This window comes from Theropithecus gelada, chromosome 19, assembly GCF_003255815.1.
Source record: "Theropithecus gelada isolate Dixy chromosome 19, Tgel_1.0, whole genome shotgun sequence".
Taxonomy (NCBI): Eukaryota; Metazoa; Chordata; class Mammalia; order Primates; family Cercopithecidae; genus Theropithecus; species Theropithecus gelada.
Window position 1 is genome coordinate 24,725,740 of NC_037687.1, and position 23,693 is coordinate 24,749,432.

General features: G+C 46.8%; 1 protein-coding gene across 1 annotated transcript in view; it reads right to left on the minus strand.

Moving 5' to 3' along the window:
- The window catches only part of ZNF541 (zinc finger protein 541), a 54,209-nt gene extending 30,867 nt beyond the window's left edge, over window positions 1-23,342 (minus strand). Inside the window, exons 1-3 of the mRNA XM_025368407.1 lie at window positions 23,313-23,342; window positions 22,113-22,260; window positions 4,794-5,198 (exon numbers count right to left, since the gene is read on the minus strand). Coding sequence (XP_025224192.1) covers window positions 4,794-5,100 — 307 coding nt within the window. The 5' untranslated portion in view covers window positions 5,101-5,198; window positions 22,113-22,260; window positions 23,313-23,342. The remainder of the gene's footprint in view (window positions 1-4,793; window positions 5,199-22,112; window positions 22,261-23,312) is intronic.
- Between the last annotated feature and the right edge of the window lie 351 nt (window positions 23,343-23,693).

Genomic DNA, 23,693 nt, shown 5'->3' on the forward strand with positions numbered 1-23,693 from the left:
CCCCCAAAAAAAAAAAAAAAAAAAAAAAAAAAAAAAGAAAGAAAGAGAATCAGATGGACTAGCAGGATTATAAGCTGGTTTTATTTTCCTCTTTTTGTATAGGTAAATTGTTTACATTTTATGTATCCCTTGGATAAAATGATAAAACATATAGTTATGAATCACATAGCCCAAGGAATAGCTAAAGGAACTGGGAATATTCAGTTTGGAGAGGGCAGATATCCTCAAATATCTGAAGGGCCAGTGTACACAGGAGATGGCAGACTGCTTCTATCTTGCTCCAAGGGACAGAGCTAGGCTTGGTGAATGAAAATTAAAGGGAAGCTGACCTCACACCACTGGAAACATAGCGCCATGCATGCAAGGACTTAGCCTCGCTCACTGCTGTGTTCTCAGGTGCTAGAGTTCCCATTTTGGCACCTATAGGCACTCAATAACTGTATGTTAGATGAAGGAATAATAAAAGATTTTCTACTTTTTAGATTGATCTGAAAGGTGCATTAGATTGCCCATTTATTTATTTATTTTTTTTTTGAGACTGAGTCTTACTCTGTTGCCCAGGCTGAAGTGCAGTGGCGCAATCTCGGCTCACTGCAACCTCTGCCTCCCAGGTTCAAGCCTCAGCCTCCTCAGTAGCTGGGACTACAGATACCCACCACCATGCCCAACTAACTTTTGTATTTTCAGTAGAGATGGGGTTTTACCATGTTGGCCAGGCTGGTCACGAACTTCTGGCCTCAGGTGATCCACCCACCTCGGCCTCCCAAAGTGCTGGGATTACAGGTATGAGCCACCGAGCCCGGCCTGCCTTTTAAATTTCTTATTTCTTATTATTTTCTTAATAGAGATGGGGGTCTCCATATGTTGTCCAGGCTAGCGTGCAGGGGTTATTCACAGACGCAATCATAGCTCACTGCAGCCTTGAACTCCTGGGCGTGAGCAGTCCTTCTGACTCAGCCTCCCAAGCAGGTGAGACTACAGGTGCACACCACCATGCCCACCTAATTTTTAATTTTATTTCTTGAAACAGGGTTTTATTCTGTCACCCAGGCTGGAGTACAATGGTGTGATCACAGCTTATTGCAGTCTCTAAGTCCTGGGCTCACGTGATCCTCCCACCTCAGCCTCCTGAGCAGCTGGGACTATACGAGCCACCACCACTGCCAGCTAATTTTTAAATTGTTATTTGTTGTAGAGACAGGGTCTCACTATGTTGCCCAGGTTAGTCTCAATCTCCTGGACTCACGCAATCCTCCTGACTTGCCTCCCAAAGTGCTGGGATTACAGGCGTGAACCATACATAGCACCTGGCTTAAACCGCCTTATGAGTTGGCAAGTTTGTTTGTTTATTGAGATGGAGCCTCATTCTGTTGCCCAGGCTAGAGTGCAATGGTGCCATCTTGGCTCACTGCAACCTCTGCCTCCCGGGTTCAAGAGATTCTCCTGCCTCAGCCTCCTGAGTAGCTGGGATTATAGACGCCTGCCACCATGCCAGGCTAATTCTTGTATTTTTAGTAGAGACGGGGTTTTGCCATGTTGGCCAGGCTGGTCTGAAACTTCTGGCCTCGAGCAATCATCCCACCTCAGCCTCCCAAAGTGCTGGGATTACAAAGTGTGTGAACTACTGCACTCAGCCAAGGTGGCAAGTTTAGAAATAATCGTTTATCAGGGATGCTATGGAGATGGGACCCAAGAATTCAATGGGCCAGGGCATGGGAAAAGCAGGAGGCTGCTCTAAAGGATCCAAACGTGCAAATTCTCTGTGGCTCATGAGATGCAGTGTGACAGACACAGCAGAAGGGAAACTGAGCTGGGAGTCTTGAGGCCTAGACTCTCCTCCCAATCCTGCCTATGGCCATTTGTCATGGAATTTGCTTGGCCTTCATCTTTGTCCTCTGAGCAATTACTATAATGAGTAGTCAAATAACTCCCATAGTTCAAACAAGGAGAAACCGGGTTCCCTCAGGCGAAAGTCCTTAGCCCTATTCAGTCACTTTAAAATGCCTATTAAAGCAACTATTAAACTAGAAAACAAAACATTTCTAAAAATTGGCAAGGAGGCTGGGCACAGTAGCTTATGCCTGTAATCTCAGCACTTTGGGAGGCCGAGGAGGGTGGATCATGAGGTCAGGAGTTCGAGACCAGTCTGGCCAAGATGGTGAAACCCCACGTCTACTAAAAATACAAAAATTAGCCAGGCATGGTGGCGGGCGCCTGTAATCCCAGCTACTCGGGAGGCTGAGGCAGGAGAATCGCTTGAACCCGGGAGGCAGAGGTTGCAGTGAGCCAAGATTGTGCCACTGCACTCTAACCTGGTGACAGAGCAAGACTCCGTCTCAAAAAATAAATAAATAAATAACTTAACTAATTAATAAAATAAATTTTTAAAAAATTGCCTAGGACACTGAAAAACAGGCAAACAGAGGCACTAGCCTGGGAAGTCACTTCGTCTTCTTAGAAAACAGTGTTATAAGGGCTCTATAGTTTTTAAACATTTATTTATTTGTTGAGACAGAGTCTTACTCTGTTGCCCAGCCTGGAGTACAGTGACTCAGCTCACTGTAACCTCCACCTCCCAGATTCAAGCAATTCTCCTGCCTCAGCCTCCCGAGTAGCTGGGATTACAGGCACCCACCACCATGCCAGGTTAATGCTTTTTTTTTTTTTTTTGAGACAGAGTCTTGCTCTGTTGCCCAGGCTGGAGTGCAGTGGCGTGATCTCTGCTCACTGCAAGCTCCGCCTCCTGGGTTCACGCCATTCTCCTGCCTCAGCCTCCTGAGTAGCTGGGACTACAGGTGCCCGCTGCCACGCCCGGCTAATTTTTTGTATTTTTAGTAGAGATGGGGTTTCACCGTGTTAGCCAGGACGGTCTCGATCTCCTGACGTCGTGATCTACCCGCCTCGGCCTCCCAAAGTGCTAGGATTACAGACGTGAGCCACCGCGCCTGGCCTTTTTTTGTTGTTTTTTTGAGATGGAGTCTTGCTCTTTCGCCAGGCTGGAGTGCAGTGGTGTGATCTGCCCGCCTCAGCCTCCCAAAGTGTTAGGATTATAGGCATGAGCCACCATGTCTGGCCAGAGCTATAAAATTATTTAATGCTCCGTCTGGGTAAACTGACTTTGAGGAAAATATTCAAAGAACTAATCCAAAAGAAAACTCAACATGTACAAAGTTGTTTACAGAAACACTTTATCAGTCCAAACAGCAAGAATATGGTCTAACAGTCCAATGGAATAGCTATTTCAGTGACCCTCAGTATGAAGGTCTACCTTCAATATGAAAGCAAATATACCAACTCTTACAACTTAAATGAAATTACAGCCGGGCGCGGTGGCTCAAGCCTGTAATCCCAGCACTTTGGGAGGCCAAGACGGGCGGATCACCAGGTCAGGAGATCGAGACCATCCTGGCTAACACCGTGAAACCCCGTCTCTACTAAAAATACAAAAAACTAGCCGGGCGAGGGGGCGGGCGCCTGTAGTCCCAGCTACTCGGGAGGCTGAGGCCGGAGAATGGCGTGAACCCAGGAGGCGGAGCTTGCAGTGAGCTGAGATCCGGCCACTGCACTCCAACCTGGGCGGCAGAGCGAGACTCCGCCTCAAAAAAAAAAAAAAAAAAAAGAAATTACATACATAATATTATCTCTGCAAGACTATGTATGTCTGACTTCACCTATGTGTTTAAAAATTTACAAGTGAGGTCAGGCATGGTGGCTCACACCTGTAGTCCCAAGCACTTTGGGAGGCCAAGGTGGGCAGATTGCTTGAGCTCAGGACTTCGAGACCAGACTGGGAAACACAGTAAAACCCCTTCTCTACTAAAAATACAAAAGTTAGCTGGGCATGGTGGCACACACTTGTAATCCCAGCTACTCAGGAGGCTGAGGCAGGAGAATCACTTGAACCTAGGAGGCAGAGGTTGCAGTGAGCCGAGATTGTGCCACTGCACTCCAGTCTAGGCGACAGAGAGAGACTCCGTCTCAAAAAAACAAAAAACAAAAAACAACAACGAATATCTCTCCAGTGCTTTAAGGTCTATGAATTGTGTTTACAATAGTTCCTTCTTTCGTTTCACTCTGTGGGGAGGCAGAGAGGATGTTATTGTCCACCTGCTTTATGGATAAAGACACTGGGGTCTAAGAAGGTCTGACAACTAAAGATCAGAAGGGACCCCAGTTCATTCTGGAAATGTGAAATCAGCCTCTAGGGTGTGGTAATGGGAAGGAAAGTCTTTAGTAAATGCTAACATCTGCCCACACACTACACAAAAGATAAGGATATCCCCAAACACCTAAGTTTCTGAACATTATTCCCTAGAATGAGTGTTCTGTTTCCTTTACTAAGAATTGGGTGCCGAGAGTGGTGGCTCATGCCTGTAATCACACTACTTTGGGAGGCCGAGGTGGGAGGATCAGTTGAGGTCAGGAGTTCAAGACCAGCCTGGCCAATATGATGAAACCCCATCTCTACTAAAAATACAAAAATTAGCCGGGCGTGGTGGTGGGCGCCTGTAATCCCAGCTACTTGGGAGGCTGAGGCAGGAGAATCACTTGAACCCGGGAGCCAGAGGTTGCAGTGAGCCGAGATCGTACCACTATACTCTGCCTAAAACAAAAAAAAAAAAAAAAAAAAGAATTGGGAAACAATTCCCAAGTAGGAAAAAAGGTGACTGTTCCCTAAGTCACCTGTAGGAGGGAAAAATTTTCTTAACCAATCCATGCAGAATCAGTCCCTAGCTGGCCACAGAAACTGTCGAACATCCTACAGGGCCTTTCTACCCAGGTGACAGCCTCACCTTGTAAGGATGCCTGAGACTCCGAATCTGCATACTCCTCCAGCAGCTTCACAGAATCACTGTCCTTCCCCGAGTACAGGGACAGGGTGTCTAAGTTGTCCTCCAGCACCTCGCTGGACATGTCAGGCGTTGGGAGGTTGGGGTCCGGGTCCAAACCACTCAGGCCAGCATAGAGCAGGTCTCGCGTGTTGGGACCCAGATCCCGGTTGAGGGTGTCACTGCAGTTGAGCCCTTGGCTCTCTGAAAATGAAGGGAGGTGCATTTCTGATGGGAGGGCACCCTCGTCTCCAAGGCTGTACTGGTCCATGGCTCTCCACTGCCAGGTCTTGGCCAAGAGCTACTCTCCGGATAAGCAGAACCATGTAAGGAAACAGGGAGGAGAGAGCCCTTGATGGCAACTAATTCCTGAAAATGAAGCAGGAAGAATGAAGGTTATTAGGTGGCAAAACAGCATTGTGGGCAGAGCACAGACTTGCAATTCAAGCAGACCTCGATCTGGGTCTGTTCTCTGCCCCATAACAGTCATGTGGCCTTGCGCAAGTCACTTAAGCTCCACGAGCCCCAGGTGCCTCATCTGTAAACCGGGTGTAAGAGTACCTCCTTCACAAGGTTGTTGTGAGGAATAAGTAAAAGTACTTCCAGCAACATGGTGGACTGAACTGACCTCTTCCTCCAGCTATAAACATATACATGTATAACAAAAGATAATTTTTTAACACATAGCCTCCGTCAAAAGACAGGAAAAATCCCAAGTGCCAGCAGCAACAAGAAAACTCAATGCTGGAAGTGTAAGCTCACGTAGGCCCCAGGGGAAAATCAGAATTAGATACAGGGCCTAGAGCCATTTGTCCAATATGGTGGCCACTAGCTCCATGTGGCTATGAAGTACTTGATTTTTCTTTTCATTTTTTACTGATATCAAATCAAAAATGGATAATATATTTATTTAAGGTATGGGGTCTCACTATGGCGCCCAGGCTTGTCTTGAACTCCTGGGCTCATGCGATCCTCCCACCTTGGCCTCCCAAAGTGCTGGGATTACAGGCATGAACCAACACACATGGCCTGGTGAAGCACTTGAAATGTGATTGGCCTGAATTGAGACAGGCTGTGAGTATAAAATATAACCTGGATTTGGAAAACTTAGTACCAAAAAAATGTCAATTTAATAAGTTTCTATATAGATTAAATGTGGAATGATAATTTTTTTTTTTTTTTTTTTTTTTGAGATGGAGTCTCATTCTGTCGCCCAGGCTGGAGTACAGTGGTGGGATCTCAGCTCACTGCAACCTCCGCCTCCCAGGTTCAAATGATTCTCCTGCCTTAGCATCCCAAGTAGCTGGGACTGACTACAGGCGCACGCCACCACACCCAGATAATTTTTGTATTTTTAGTAGAGATGGGGTTTCACTGTGATTCCCAGGCTGGTCTCAAACTCCTGACCTCAGGTGATCCACCTGCCTTGGCCTCCCAAAGTGGTGGGATTACAGGTGTGAGCCACTGTGCCCAGCCTGCAATGATAATATTTTCTATATAATGGGCTAAATGCAACATGTTATTAAAGTTAATTTCACCTGCTTATCTTTATAATGTGGCTTCTAGGAAATTTAGATTATATATGGCTCATATTCTGTATTATCGAATGCTGCCCTGGAGGCTGGGACCTGGGATGATAACAGACATGTGGGAGAAGGAAACAGGGCCTTGAGTTCCCAGGCAGTGGAGGCCTGGTGCCCTGGAAGAGCTGAACTATCCACAGGAAAACTAAATAAATGAAAAGAAAAGCTTCATGCAAGCCTAGAAAAGCACCCCCAAGAACTAGAAAAAAATAGCACAGTGAGAGATGACAAAGCCGAGCATTCTACGAGTCTACAAAAGAATGACAATTACCCTGATGGCAAACTTCTCAACAGAAACAAGCCTCGAAGATAAGAATAAGAATATCATCAATGGACTAAGGACAAGTCAGCCAGCACTGAGCTCAACATACAGGCATGAGAGAGGGAGGGAGGAGGCTGGGTGCCAGGGTTCACACCTGTAACCTCAACACTTTGGGAGGCAGAGGAGGGACGATTGCTTGAGGCCAAGAGTTTGAGAGCAGCCTGGGCAACACAGCAAGACTGGCTTCTATAAAAAATTAAAATAGCCAGGCGCGGTGGCTCACGCCTGTAATCCCAGCACTTTGGGAGGCCGAGGTGGGCGGATCACAAGGTCAGTAGATTGAGACCATAGTGAAACCCCGTCTCTATTAAAAAATACAAAAAAGTAGCCAGGCGTGGTGGCGGGCGCCTGTAGTCCCAGCTACTCACGAGGCTGAGGCAGGAGAATGGCGTGAACCCGGGAGGCAGAGTTTGCAGTGAGCCGAGATCGCGCCACTGTACTCCAGCCTGGGCGACAAAGCGAGACTCCATCTCAAAAAAAAAAATAATAATAATTAAAATAATAGCCAGGCGTGGTGGCATCTATCTGTAGTCCCAGCTATTCAGAAGGCTGAGGCAGGATGATCACTTCAGCCTGGGAGCCTATAGACTTTTACACACAAGGCCTAAGAATCTACCTTATAGACGCTGGTCCAAAAAATGACTAAAAGTTTTGAGTCATTTGGGAAAAAAAAAAGAGATGATGATAACTTCATACTTTTAAGTTTGCACACTAGAAGAATCTAAGTGTAACCACCAAGAGAAGAAAAATAAACCACATAACATCTAAACTAGTAGAATTTATTCCCCCCAAAATGGGTGGCGGGGGTTGGGGGAGTAGAGTTTACTTTAAAATACTGCAGGGAAAAGAGAGAAAAGACTCATAGTACTGTAATTAGGAATTAAAGAGGAAACACATCACTAATGACCTTAGAAAAAATAAAAAGGATTATAAAAGAATACTATAAACAACTGTATTCAGACAATTTAAAAATTAGATAACTTAGATACATTAACTTAGTTATTTAAATTAGATACAACAAATTAGATAACAGATTAAAATGGGCAAATTGCTAGAAATATACAAATTACCAAAACTGACTCAAGAAGAAACAGAATTTCTTTCTTTTTTTTTTGAGATGGAGTTTTGCTCTGTCGCCCAGGCTGGAGTGCAGTGGCCCAATCTCGGCTTGCTGCATCCTCCGCCTCCTGGGTTTAAGCAATTCTCTGCCTCAGCCTCCCGAGTAGCTGTGATTACAGGCACCCACCACCAGGACCAGCTAATTTTGTTTTGTATTTTTAGTAGAGACGGGTTTCACCATCTTGGCCAGGCTGATCTTGAACAGTGTCAGGAGACACTACGATCCACCTGCCTCAGCTTCCCACAGTGCTGGGATTATAGGCGTGAGCCACCGCGCCTGGCCAAGAAACAGAATTTCTGAATAGACCTGTGAGAAATAAAAGACTGGGTCAGGCACGGTGGCTCATGACTGTAATCCCAGCACTTTGGGAGGCCGAGGTGGGCAGATCACCTGAGGTCAGGAGGCTGAGGCACAAGAATCACTGAACAGTGGTTGTCTGTCTATCTGACCTGTCAGTGGCTCCCTGAAAGCCTAATGCAAAGATCTTGCCTTTTTTGTGCCTAACTTGGAACTCTCTGGGGTGCAGTGTGGCTACGTGCAGGGCGTTTGTTACAAACATTAAAGTCAAATGAACTAGACGCTGCAGCCTGGCACAAAAGATATTGACTGGGGCAAACAATTGACATGCTGAACGCCAGGGAGGAAAAGCTGGGAAGTTAGAAATAAAGGCTTTGAAAAATAAACCAGGTGCAGTGGTTCATGCCTGTTATCCCAGCATTTTGGGAGGCCGAGGCAGGTGAATCACCTGACATCAGGAGTTTGAGACCAGCATGGCCAACGTGGCGAAACTGCGTCACTACTAAAAACTCAAAAATTAGCTGGGCATGGTGGCAGGTGCCTGTAATCCCAGCTACTTGGGAGGCTGAGGCAGGAGAATCACTTGAACCTGGGCGGCGGAGGTTGCAATGAGCCGAGATTGTGCCACTGCACTCCAGCCTAGGAGACAAGGGCAAAATTCTGTCTCAAAAAAAAAAAAAAAAAAAAAAACAAAAAAAAAAATCCACAATGGCAGTTTCTTATAAAGCTAAATATAGTATTTTTTTCTACATCTATTTGATGATTGTAATATATATATGTATAAAATCTTATCATACAATCCAGCAACTATACTCCTAGGCATCCACCCAACTGAGCTGAAAACTTCAGTCCACACAAAAGCCTGCACACACATGTTTATAGCAGCTTTGTTCATAACTGCCCCAAACTGGAAGCAATCAAGACATCCCTCAATAGGTGAATGGATCAACAAACTGTGGAACATCCAGACAATGGAATGTTCTTCAGCAATAGAAAACAATAAGCTATCAAGCCACAAAATGACATGGAGGAACCTTAAATGCACATTGCTAAGTGAAGGAAGCCTGTATGAAAACATTACATACTGAAAAAAAAGACAAGACTACATACTGTGAGACTCCAACTATATCACATTCTGGAAAAAGGAAAACTATAGAGACAATAAAAAGATTGGCAGTTGTGTGATTTGGTGGGTGAGGAGTGAAACTATTTTTGCATGATAATCTAATGGCGCATATCTGACATTATACCATAGTCAAAACCCACAAAACTATACAACACAGAGGCTGAGCTCTGGCTGGGTGTGGTGGCTTACACCTGTAAACCCAGCACTTTGGCCCAGGAGTTTGACACCAACCTGGATAACAATGTCAGACCCTGTCTCTATGAAAAAAAAATTTTTTTCATTAGCCGGGCATGGTGGCACATGCTTGTGGTTTCAGCTACTTGGGAAGCTGAGGAGGGTGAATCGCTTGAGCCTGAGAGTTGGAGGCTGCAATGAGCTATGATTGCGCCACAGCACTCAAGTCTGGGCAACACAGCGAGACCCTGTCTCAAAATAATTAATTAATTAAAAAAAAAATTTAAAAACCCAAATGAATAAAAAAAGAGCTTCCACATATTCCTGGGAATTTAGAAGGCATCATCTCAGGGTGGGCACATGTTTGGAAAGGACCAGAGAAGGCTTCCAAGCTCTCACCTCTGGCTGACCTTCGCTCTCTGCAGGCAGAGTGAAGGCGAAGGTAGGGTTGTTAACTGCCTGCCTGAGTGTGGAAGGAGTGCCGCGCTACAAATACTGGAAGCTTTTTGGTTTTTGTTTTCTGTTTTTTTTTTTTTTTTTTTTGCTCCAGGAGTTTAAGGAGATCTCTGCTAAGTCACTAGCTGACCACTAAACTAACAGAACAGTCTACTGACCACACCCCACAAAGAACACAGTCTTTACAAAAATAGCTTAGAAAAGCCACCAAACAAATAGTTACAACCCACAATAAGCAGCAACAACTAAGCCTGAGGACAGGGAAGAAAGGAAGGATCCCATTCCCAGAAAGACCAGACTGCAATATGCAAAATTGCATAAAACGCTGGGCGCGGTGGCTCACACCTGTAATCCCAGCACTTTGGGAGGCCGAGGCGGGTGGATCACCTGAGGTCAGGAGTTCAAGACTGGCCTGGCCAACATGGCGAACCCCCGTCCCTACTAAAAATATAAAAATTAGCGGCTGGGCCTGGTGGCTAAAGTTTGTAATCCCAGCACTTTGGGAAGCTGAGATGGGTGGATCATGAGGTCAGGAGATCGAGACTATCCTGGCTAACACAGTGAAACCCTGTCTCTACTAAAAAATACAAAAAACTAGCTGGGCGAGGTGGCAGGCGCCTGTAGTCCCAGCTACTCGGGAGGCTGAGGCAGGAGAATGGCGTGAACCCAGGAGGCGGAGCTTGCACTGAGCGGCGATCGCGCCACTGCACTCCAGCCTGGGTGACAGAGCAAGACTCCATCTCAAAAAATAAATAAATAAATAAAAATTAGCTGGCTGTGGTGGCAGGCACCTGCAATCTCACCTACATGGGAGGCTGAGGCAGGAGAATCGCTTGAACTCGGGAGGTGGAGGCTGCAGCGAGCCAAGATCATGCCACTGCACTCCAGCCTGGGCAACAGAGTAAGGCTGTGTCTCCAAAAAAGACAAAAACAGGCCAGGCACAGTGGCTCAAGCCTGTAACCCCTGCACTTTGGGAGGTCCGGGAGGGCGGATAACTTGAGGTCAGTTGTTCAAGACCAGCCTGGCCAACATGGTGAAACCCCGTCTCTACTAAAAATACAAAAATTAGCTTGGTGTGGTGGTGTGCACCTGTAATTCCCGCTACTCAGGAGACAGGCAGGAGAATCGCTTGAATCCGGGAGGTGGAGTCTGCAGTGAGTTGAGAGTGTGACAGACTGAGACTCCATCTCAAAAACACAAACAAAAACAAAGAAACCGACAAAATGTCCAGTTTTCGAATCATGAAAGTTTGAGAAAAATGAGAAGGTCGAGTTTTCCAGCAAAAGTTTATGAGTCATGCAAACAAAGAAGCATGGCCCCTTCAGAGGGCCCTCTCACACAAATGGAATCAGATGACCTGTGACCTTCTGTGTCTGGCTTCTTTCACTAAGCACAGCGTTTCCAAGGTTCACCCATATTGCAGCACATGTCACTCCTCCATTTTTTCCAGGGCTGAATAAGGTTCCCCTGTCTAAAGAGACCACATTGTGTTTATCTGCTCTCCTGTTGATCAACATTTGGGTTGCTTCCATTTTTGGTCTATTGTGAAAAATTCTGCTCACACCTAGAAATGCTTCATGACTCACTGATAATAAATCTAGTGCATATTGGAATAACGGGAGTTTGGGACTAGATTTCTAGGCCACCAGTTTCGCTTTCTAATAACTTTTCATGTTGATATGTAATAGAACCACTGCACCTGCAATGTCTGTGTTGCATGTTATCTGTCTATCTGCGTGTCTGTGTGTATGCAGCCTATTGAGGCAGCAAAAATTTAAAGTCAGATACCGTAATCCCATATACAACTCTGAGACCCAACTGAATTTCAGAATTTGAGGGGGTTTTAGAAGTGTAAATCAATGCATACCCTGTATTTTAAGTAACCTTAAAGTGGGGTTTGGGGCAGTACCTGGTAACCAAATGATTATTTCTGCATCATTACCTATGACCACTCAGCGTACGTGAAATAAAGGCTGTGAAAAGCAACATGTAAGGTCAGGTTTGGCCACCAGATGATATTTGAGATGCCACAGGATTCTCAGAGCTTTTTGGGTTTCCAGAAAATTAGGGAGAGGAGTGTGGCTCTGTAAGCCAAATTCACATTCCACCAATTCCACAGTTTCTGCTACAGTGCTGTTATAAACTGTTTTCACTACTTCATGATGGGAAAAAACCCATCTCCTCCTGCATCTCCCAGTAATAAAAACAAGTGAATAAAAATCATATATATATATATTTTTGAGACAGAGTCTTGCTCTGTCCCCTAGGCTGGAGTACAGTGGCGCAATCTTGGCTCACTGTAACCTCTGCCTCCTGGGTTCAAGTAATTCTCCTGTCTCAGCCTCCGAGTAGCTGGGATTACAGGGACCCACCACCACGCCCGGCAAATTTTTGTACTTTTAGTAGAGATAGGGTTTCACCATTTTGGTCAGGCTGGTCTCAAACTCCTGACCTCAGGTGATCCACCGGCCTCGGCCTGCCAAAGTGCTGGGATTACAGGCCATGAACCACGGCGCCTGGCCTAAAAATCGTATTTATTAAGCACTTTCTCCACGTTGGGTATCATACCAAGTGCTTTATATGCATTAACTTACTTCTCACAAAAACCTAGGTTGTAGTATTACTTCCTTTTTACAAATAAGGAAAGAGAGATTAATTTGTCCAAAGTCAAAACCTAACAGCCAGATCTTAAATCCAGATATTTTGACATTAGCACTAATGGTCTTGCCTGTTACACAGTACTGATTCCCTATAAACTAAACTGTATACTGCACTGCTCCTATTAAACTACAAAACACATAAGGTGCTGGGTCAGGGGAAGAATGTCTCTGGACTCCCCAAGGCCATATCACCTGCTTTCCAATATACTCCCATAGTCCATAGAACAAATTGGTCGGGTTACTACCTCAGACAGGCAAGCCAAAAATCCAAAAGCCATGCTTTGATATTTATATCCTTCTCCAGACAGTAAAGCAAAACCCCCTCTGCCGATACTGAGCTTCCTTTTACTCTGTCAACAAATCAATTCAACAAGAGTTTTAGCACCTTCTAGGTACAAAACTCCCTGCTAGTCCTTGCGAAGCAGAGTTTACGGTCTCCTGCAACGCGGCAGACATTCCCAAGGACCCAAATACTCTTTCCAAGAATTTTATCGGGCCGGGCGCGGTGGCTCAAGCCTGTAATCCCAGCACTTTGGGAGGCCGAGGCGGGCGGATCACGAGGTCAGGAGATCGAGACCATCCTGGCTAACATGGTGAAACCCCGTCTCTACTAAAAATACAAAAAAACTAGCCGGGCGTGGTGGCGGGCGCCTGTAGTCCCAGCTACTCGGAGGCTGAGGCAGGAGAATGGCCTGAACCTGGGAGGCGGAGCTTGCAGTGAGCCGAGATCGCGCCACTGCACTCCAGCCTGGGAGACACAGTGAGACTCCGTCTCAAAAAAAAAAAAAAAAAAAAAAAAAAAAAAAAAAAAAAGATACTTGCACACACGTTTAGAGCAGCACAATTTGCAATTGCAAAAATATGGAACCAGCCCAAATGCCCACCATCAATCAAGGAGTGGATAAAGAAATATATATATATATATGACGGAATACTACTCAGCCATAAAAAGGAACGAAATAATGGCATTCGCAGCAACCTGGATTGAACTGGAGACTATTCTTCTTCTAAGTGAAGGAACTCAGGAATGGGAAATCAAACATCGTATGTTCTCACTTTATAAATGAGAGCTAAGCTGTGAGGATTAACGGTATAAAAATGATACAATGGACTTTAGGGACTCAGGGGGGAAAGGGTGGGAGGGGGTGAGGGATAAAAGACTACAAATTGGGTTAAGTGTATACTGCTTGGGTGATGGGTGCACCAAAATCTTACAAATCATGACTAAAGAACTTACTCATATAACTGAATACCACCTATTCTCCCAAAATCTATGGAAATAAAAACTTAAAAAAAGAAAAACCCAGTACATCTGGATCATTAGAGGACTCCCTTGTAACTGAGTACTACCATGTGGTTTCAATGCCTGGGTGTGTTTATGATCGCACTCATGCCAAAAAGGACTACTTGAATTGCTTCAGGCTAACAAGAAGAGGATGGAGGGGGATTTAGCTCATAATAAGGCCTTTGGGCTCTACTAGAGGCCAGCTGGCATGACAGTACAAACGGAGGTTTTGCTGCAGTTCAAATTGAGACAAGGGATGGGAGAATTGAGACCTCACAGGGCCTGCTAAACCCAAACGGGCCCAGGGTGGCAGTCAGCAAAGTAATTGTTTCAAGGGGCAGTTAAGTTTCAGGAAATGGTATCCCTCTCATTAAATTAATGTTTGTAATTCAAATTACATCGGTTTGGTAGATTTGTTTGTATTTAATTTGCAAATTGATTTTGGCTTTATAGCTGCACAGGAAATGTACGCTTTAGGAACTTATGCCTTGTTCTATCATCATTGATGCTTTAATAGTTTTAAAACAATTTAAGTCAACATTGGGGATCCGAAGCAATTTTTAATTTTTTTTCTTTTAAAGAAATGCTCTCAGCCCGGTGCAGTGGCTCACGTCTGTGATCCCAGCACTTTGGGAAGCTGAAGTGGGCGGATCACTTGAGGTCAGGAGTTCGAGACCAGACTGGCCAACATGGTGAAACCCCGTCTCTACTAAAAATAACAAAAATTAGCCGGGCATGGTGGCGGGTGTCTGTAACCCCAGCTACTCAGGAGGCTGAGGCCTAAGAATCTCTTGGACCTGCGAGCCAAGATTGTGCCACTGCACTCCAGCCTGGGTGACAGTGAGACTTCATCTCTCAAAAAAAAAAAAAAAAAAAAAAAAGGGCCATCATTCCATGACTGGTGGGGGTGGGGGGAATCAAAGGATTCTCCTATCAAATGCTACGACCCTTTGGGAAAGTAACCTATCGTAAGATTCTAGACGGTAGAAGTAAATCCACAATACATAAATAATATTTACTGTGGTGTTGTTTGGAGGGGAGGGATCAATCTGAATGCCCATCTGATTTACAAATATATTTCATTTAGTCTGCAATATATTTAAATATGTTTCAATTAGTTATTCAGTTAAAAAATAGATGGGGCGGCCGGGCGCGGTGGCTCAAGCCTGTAATCCCAGCACTTTGGGAGGCCGAGACGGGCGGATCACGAGGTCAGGAGATCGAGACCATCCTGGCTAACAGGGTGAAACCCCGTCTCTATTAAGAAATACAAAAAACTAGCCGGGCGATGTGGCGGGCGCCTGTAGTCCCAGCTACTCGGGAGGCTGAGGCCGGAGAATGGCGTGAACCCGGGAGGCGGAGCTTGCAGTGAGCTGAGATCTGGCCACTGCACTCCAGCCTGGGCGACAGAGCGAGACTCCGTCTCAAAAAAAAAAAAAAAAAAGATGGGGCCAGGTACGGTGGCTCACGCCTGTAATCCCACCAGTTTGGGAGGCCAAGGCAGGCAGATTACCTGAGGTCAGGAGTTCAAGACCAGCCTGACCAATATAATGAAACCCCGTCTCTATCAAAACTACAAAAATTAGCTGGGCGTGGTGGCACTTGCCTGTAGTCCCAGCTACTCAGGAGGCTGAGGCAGGAGAATTGCTTGAACCCGGGAGGCGGAGGTTGCAGTGAGTCGAGATCCCGCCACTGCACTCCAGCCTGGTGACAAAGCCAGACTCCATCTCAAAAATAAATAAGTAAATAAAATAAAACAAAAAACAGAAAAATAGATGGAGAGAGCACTAGAGCATCACTATCCAAAAGTACTTCCTGTGTTACTCAGCCTGCACTGCCCAATACTGCAGTCTCTAGCCACGTGCAGCAAGTGAGCACAGAAATGCAGTGTTACTCAGCCTGCACTGCCCAGTACTGCAGTCTCTAGCCACGTGCAGCAGGTGAGCACAGAAATGCAGCTAACACCCCGAGGAACTAAACTCTTTATTTTATTTTAGTTAAATTTATTTATTTATTTAGAGATGAAGTCTCACTCTGTCACCCAGGCTGGAGTGTAGTGGTGCAATCTCAGCTCACTGCAAACTCCACCTCCCGGGCTCAAGTGATTTTCCTGCCTCAGCCCCCCAAGTAGCTGGGGATTACAGGTGCCCGCCACCATGCCCACCTATCTTTTGTATTTTCAGTAGAGATGGGGTTTCACCATGTTGGCCAAGCTGGTCTCGAACTCCTTACCTCAAATGATCAGCCCTCCTCAGCTTCCCAAAGTGCTGGGATTACAGGCGTGAGCCACCGCGCCCGGCCAGTTAAACTTAAACAGGTACAAGCGGCTAATGGCTACCACATCACACGCTGCAAATCTAGAGATTTCTCATTCAACTTAGGCTTTCTAACTTCTATTTAAAAATCTGAAACAAAAAATCAGAAGATCTGTCAATGCTGAGTCCACATTCCTGCAAGGCAACAATTGGTTGAGCTGAGAAGCTGCAGCCACCTTTAGACAGGGCATGCAACGCTCCACTTTGCCACAGCCCCCACCACTCCCTGTTCTCCCACAGTCTCTCAGCTCACTGATTTCTGTGCCCTGCCAGGCCTCTGGAGGCATCTGAGTTTATGACCCTCCAAATGAAACCCTCCAAACTCAGGCTTACATGTCACCTCCACTATAGAGAACACTCCCAACATAACAAAGTCTGAGATTAATTTCTCCCTCCTCTAAACCCTGACAAGCACTTGTGTAACAATCCACTTAACATTTATTCTAAATTATCTAAGAAGTTAATAATCTTTAAGGTTCTATTTTTCTGGGCCGGGCGCGGTGGCTCAAGCCTGTAATCCCAGCACTTTGGGAGGCCGAGACGGGCGGATCACGAGGTCAGGAGATCGAGACCATGCTGGCTAACACGGTGAAACCCCGTCTCTACTAAAAAATACAAAAAATTAGCCGGGCGAAGTGGCGGGCGCCTGTGGTCCCAGCTACTCGGGAGGCTGAGGCGGGAGAATGGCGTGAACCCGGGAGGCAGAGCTTGCAGTGAGCTGAGATCCGGCCACTGCACTCCAGCCTGGGCGACAGAGCAAGACTCCGTCTCAAAAAAAAAAAAAAAAAAAAAAAAAAGTTCTGTTTTTCCCAGACTCTGAGCTCTAGGATGGCTGGGACTCGGCGTTAGGTGTCTAAACTTCTCACAGTATCTTGCCTAGCACAGAACTTTGATCACAGAAGGCTCTCAGCATCCTTTTCATTCATGAGTGACAGAATTCCATTGTGCCACCTCTTTTCCTCTTTGAAAAGCTCCAACCACTGTTCTGCCACCATTTCCCCCACCTCCGAAGCACCACCTTCTACCATCTTTCTCTGCATCCATGTTACCAAGGAGAGGGTCATCAAGTCTGAGTAACAGCAGGTGCTTGGGAGTTGAGAAGAGTGACTTGCAGCTTTCACCCTAGCTATGCAATTTCCTTTATTTTATTTTATCTTATGTTATCTTATCTTATTTTATTTTATTTTTTGAGACAGGGTCTCACTCTGTCATCCAGGCTGGAGTGCAGTGGCGTGATCTTGGCTCATGGAACCTCCACCTCCCAGATTCAAGCGATTCTCCCATCTCAGCCACCTGAGTAGCTGGGCTTGCACCTGGCTAATTTTTGTATTTTTAATAGAGACAAGGTCTTGCCATGTTGGCCAGGCTGGCCTCGAACTCCTGCCTTCAAGCAATCCACCCTCCTCGGCCTCCCAAAGTGCTGGCATTACAGGCTCGAGCCACTGCACCCAGCCTGCAATTTCCTTCCTTATTTTCCCACTCCAATTTTTTTTTTTTTTCCCCTGAGTCGGAGTCTGTTTCTGTCACTCAGGCTGGAGCGCAATGGCATGGCCTTGACTCACTGCAACCTCCGCCTCCCGGGTTAACGTGATTCTCCTGCCTCAGCCTTCCGAGTAGCTGAGACTACAGGCGCACACCACCACACTCAGATAATTTTTGTAGTTTTAGTAGAGACAGGGTTGCACTATGTTGGCCAGGCTGCTCTCAAATTCCTGACCTCATGATCCACCCACCTCAGCCTCCCAAAGTGCTGGTATTACAGGCGTGAGCCACTGCACCCAGCCTCCACTCCAAATATTGTAAACTATAGACCCTTTGGCCTACACAGTGTTTCCACAAATTGGATTCGTCACCATTTTTTTTCAAATGGGGAGATTTCACCTTCCTATATGGATTTCTGGTTTCTCTTGAAAATGATTAGATTTGACATTCCTTCACAGTTAACAACAAAGTAGACTTGAGGGACAAATGGCATTTCTAGAAAGGGCTTACGGTCTCCAGTTTTCCCAGCCCTCACTTATCTTCTTGCCTGGCCCTTGTAATATTCATCATTGAATAATAACAGTGAACATTTATTGAGCCTTTATGACATGCCAGGTATTTATGTAATCACTTATATATCATCATATTTAATTCCCACAATACTTCTTTGAGGCATGTACTGTATTATTAACCCTATTTCACCAATGAGGTAAATAGTCCAGAGAAGTTGAGTAACTTGCCCAAAACCAGAGTTAGGATTCAACCCTGGGTAGTCTAATTTTGAAAGCCTTACCCTTGGCTACTCCACTATGCTATTATTACACACTTGAGACTGGGACTCTTGCTTCACACTCCGTGCCTACATTCTTAAGTAGAACAATCAATAAAGACTTCCAGCTGGACAAGACGGTTCTCACCTGTAATCCCAGCACTTTCTGAGGCCTAGGTAGGAGGACTGCTTGAGTCCAAGAGTTCAAGACCAGCCCAGGCAACAAAGTGAGACCCTCCCCCTCCCATCACTACAAAAAAATTAAAAACTAGCCAGGTGTGGTGGTGCACACCTGTGGTCCCAGCTACTCGGGAGGTTGACGCAGAAGGATTGCTTGATGTTGGGAGGTCGAGGCTCCAGTGAGCCATGATCATATCACAGCACTCCAGCCTGGGCAAAGAGCAAAACCCTGTCTCAAGAAAAGAAAGGAGAAAAGAAAAGAGCAAAGCAAAGCAAAGCACAGCACAAAGACTCCCTCCTACCGTCATGTAACCAATATCTAATCTTAACCAGAAGGTAAAGTTGTTTTCTCTGGCCGGGCACGGTGGCTCATGCCTCTAATCCCAGCACTTTGGGAGGCCAAGGCGGGCAATTCAGTTCAAGACTAGCCTGGCCAACATGGTGAAACCCCGTCTCTATTAAAAATACAAAAAATTAGCTGGGCGTGGTGGTGCGCCTGTAACCCCAGTTACTTGGGAGGCTGAGGCAGGAGAATCCCTTAAATCCAGGAGGAGGAGGTTGCAGTGAGCTGAGATCGTGCCACTGCACTCCAGTCTGGGTGACATAGTGAGACTCCATCTCAAAAAAAAAAAAGAAAAAGAAAAAGAAAAATCAGAAGGATACTCTCAAAGGAAAATCCATACACAGAGTTAACTGAAGTAGGAAAACACTCATCAAAGTTTCTCCCCAAAAGCTGATCCTAGCAGAATATGCAAACAAACCCTAAAACCTAGAAGAGCAATTTTCATGGTTAGGTGAATGGGGGGACCCTTTGGGGTCCTCAAGAATCTTTTGGGGAGTCTGCCATATCAAAACTATTTTCATAATTACATTCAGACATTATCTGCCTTTTTCACTCTCAGTGAAGCTTTCCAGATGCTACAAGACATGTGGTATCTCAAGAGACTGAATGAAGAGGTAGGGAGGAGAATTCAGATGACTGTGAAAATATAAATCAATGCCACTCGTCTAAATTTTTCTGAAACAGTTTTTTAATTTGAAAAGTCTTGCCGGGTGTGGTGGCTCAAGCCTGTAATCCCAGCACTTTGGGAGGCCGAGACGGGTGGATCACGAGGTCAGGAGATCGAGACCATCCTGGCTAACACGGTGAAACCCCGTCTCTACTAAAAAATACAAAAAACTAGCCAGGCGAGGTGGCGGGCGCCTGTAGTCCCAGCTACTCGGGAGGCTGAGGCCGGAGAATGGCGTGAACCCGGGAGGCGGAGCTTGCAGTGAGCTGAGATCCGGCCACTGCACTCCAGTCTGGGCAACAGAGCGAGACTCCGTCTCAAAAAAGTCTTTTGGGCGAGGCGCAGTGGCTCACACCTGTAATCCCAGCACTTTGGGAGGCCAAGGCAGGTGGATCATGAGGTCAGGAGGTTGAGACCATCCTGGCTAACAATGTGAAATCCTGCCTCTACTAAAGATACAAAAAATTAGCCAGGCATGGAGGCGGGCGCCTGTAGTCCCAGCTACTTGGGAGGCTGAGGCAGGAGAATGGCGTGAACCTGGGAGGCGGAGCTTGCAGTGAGCCGAGATCGCGCCACTGCACTCCAGCCTGGGTGATGGAAGTCCATTTTGGCTGGGGGTGGTGGTTCATGCCTGTAATCCCAGCACTTTGGGAGGCCAAGGCAGGCAGATCACTGGAGGCCAGGAGTTTGAGACCAGTCTTGCCAACATGGTGAAACCCCAACTCTACTAAAAATACAAAAATTAGCCGGGCATGGTGGTGGGCACCTGTAATCCCAGGTACTCAGGAGGCTGAGGCATGAGAATCACTTGAACCTGGGAGGTAGAGTTTGCAGTGAGCTGAGATAATGCCACTTCACTCCAGCGTGGGCGATAGAGCAAGACTGAGTCTTTAAAAAAAAAAAGCTCATTTTGTTATTTTGTTTATATATAATGGGTTTATTATTGCCTTTCTAAAATCAATTAAATATTTTGAAAGTTTATTAGTTTAAACTTCTAACACAGCAAATGCAAGTAGATAAAGTTTACATAAACAAAAATTCTCTACAGCCTTCAATAATTTTTAAGTGCAAAGGGGTCTTAAGAGCAAAAGTTTTAAATTAGCCAGGCGTGGTAGCATGCATCTGTAGTCCCAGCTACTTGGGAGGCTAAGACAGGAGAACTGCTTGAACCCGAAAGGCAGAGGTTGTGGTGAGCCGAGACTGCACCACTGCACTCCAGCCTGGGCGACAGAGCGAGACTCCATCTCAAAAAAAAAGCAAATGTTTCAGAACTGCTGTTCCAATAAGAAAAAGTCCTGCATGTACACATATGCCCAAGCAGACGTGCATCTAACAGAAAGTAACCCGAAACTGAAAATTCCAAAGTGGTGGCTGGCAGGCATATAAGTTCCCTATGCTGCCTTTTTTTTTTTTTTTGAGATGGAGTCTCACTCTGTCACCCAGGTTGGAGTGCAGTGGCACGATCTCCGCTCGTTGCAAGCTCTGCCTCCCAGGTTCAAGCAATTCTCATGCTTCAGCCTTCCCAGTAGCTGGGACTACAGGCACCTGCCACCACACCCAACTACTATTTTGTATTTTTAGTAGAGACAGGGTTTAACCATGTTGGCCAGGGCTGGTTTCAAACTCCTGACCTCAGGTGATCTGCCCGCCTCCGCCTCCCAAAGTGCTGGGATTATAGCCATGAGCCACTGTGCCCGGCCTACACTGTCTTAATTCTTAAATTACCAAATGTGTTACTAGCATTTAAAAATCAGAAGGTTTCAGGCGGGCGCGGTGGCTCATGCCTGTAATCCCAGCACTTTGGGAGGCCGAGGTGGGTGGATCACAAGGTCAGGAGTTCAAGACCAGCCTGGCCAACATAGTGAAACCCTGTCTCTACTAAAAATATAAAAAAAATTAGCTGGGCCTGGTGGCAGGTGCCTGTAATCCCAGCTACTAGGGAGGCTGAGGCAGAGAATTGCTTGAACCCAGGAGGTGGAGGTTGCAGTGAGCTGAGATCAACCACTGCAATCCAGCCTGGGCGACAGAGCAAGACTCCGTCTCAAAAAAAACAAAACAAACAAACAAAAATCAGAATAAACCAAAAACTAAGGATAGTTTTCTGGCCTTTTCTCAAAGAAATCAAAAGTTCTGGCAACACTGGCCTGGCATTTCCACTGACTGGCATCACTTGGATGGGACATACAATCTTTGGTTCACCACAATCCTTACTTCTTCCGTTTACCTGTGCCTTACCTGTAAGTATCGGAGTTGCTACCCTGAGCTAGGGAAGGAAAAACGTTTTTTGCAATAAATGTCAATTAAGAAACACACATCAATCTGTCTGCACTCCTCCTAACTGGTCAACATGCACAATAAACAGCCCTTTTCCCTATTTGACTTCTCCAAAGCAGTAACTTCTATGATCTCACCATTAGTACGGACTTTGGGATTGCTTAGAAACCCTCTTGAAAAAGAAAGACATCTATCCAACAAAGCAGATGTGCAAAGGAAGGAAACTCACCAGAAGAGCAAGTAAGTGAATCTCCAGGGAACAGGAGGACCCCCGTTTAGGCCCCACAGGGAGGGGGTTCAGGTGACAAGCAGACCATTGGATATGTCCTCCTGGAACGCTGAGTGGTAAATGCAGGACACTCTCAATTTCTTTTGCCCTGAAAGCAGGTGGTGGGAAGGAAGAAGCAGTCAGGACTTGGGTCACAAAGAAACGAGAACACAGATGTGAAATTGGAGAAGAGTAACAACTTTTGGAAGAAGGCAGAAAGCAGTATCAACAGGGGAGATGTGAGTGGGGAGGAAAGGTTTTTTTGATAAGAGGAAATAATTGTTCCTTCTTTCCTTATTTCTCCCCCCTGGGAAGAGACCTAGAGAATTTTACTGGGAGAAGCTTAATTAGGGCAGAACTGGTGATAAAAGAAGGCTATTTGCTGGACAGTTGGGGGTAGGGGAGGAGGACTGAAAATATAAACATTAGACGAGAGAGAAACTGGAAGGAATGAGTTGGTTTGTTCTAAGTGAAAAGATATTCCAAAAAGGGGCACTCTAGGTGTGAAGAAAAAAAATTTGCTGGAAAGTGATCCTGAATGGATGAAAAAAAAAAAAAAAAAAATGGATTAATTTATTTTCTTTTGTTGGCGCTAAAGGAAGTTTCTTAAAGGAGGGGGAGGGGCACGTCAAGAAAGGGAGGAGAGATTTGGAGTTTTGCTGGCAGATCCTAAAACGGGACAAATCTGGGTGCCCCAAAGTGGGACTATGGAGGAGGAAGGGGGGTTTTGAGCAGAAGGGGCCTGGAAGGGGCCAGCGAATGCAAGGCCGAGATGCAGAAGGTGCGGAGGTCGGGTAGGGCCCGCGGCGCGAGCTGGGGGGCTGCGAGGGGGCAGTTGAGGCCCAGGGGAAGGAGTGGGAAAGAAAAGGGGGTGCAGCGGGCCAGGGGCTCCTGAGGAGGGTCTTCTCCAAGGGGGAAGGGCCTGTGGGGTGCAGCGGGGCCCGGAGCTGTTGGGATGCAGAAGGTGCGTGCGTGACGCGGGGTGAGGGGCGCCCGCCGCTCCTGCTGCGCCCCTCGAAAGGCAGACGGGGCCCCCTAAAAAAAGAAATAAAGAAACCAATGAGATTGTAAAAAGGGGGAGGGACTGAAAAAGGAGGAAAGAATAAGAATGGGGGATAGGGAGGAAAGGGAGGGGCAGGGGCAGCAGCAACCGGGTTTTACCCGCCCCCGGGGGCTCGCGCGCCGGGCCTCGCGCCTGGCGCCTCGCGGGGCTCCCAGCGGCCTCCCGCCTTCCCCGCGCCGCCCGGAGCGCACGCGCAGGCCGGCCCACCCCCGGATCTCCTCGCTCACACGCGGCGCGGGCGCGCGTACGTGACCGCGGGCCACCTCACGCCTCCCAGAGCGGCCTCGCGCCCGCCGCGCACCGCCCGGGCTCCCGGTGCGTGCCTCCTGGCCGCGCGCTCTCGGCTGCTCCTCCGAGGGGCGGGGCTTGCCGCGGGCGGGAAAGGAGGCGGTTGGTCGCCATTTTGGGAGGAGGGCGGTTGAGGGCGGAGAGTGAGAAGAGGGAACCGGGGAGCGGCGGCGGGGGGAGGGGCCAGTCCC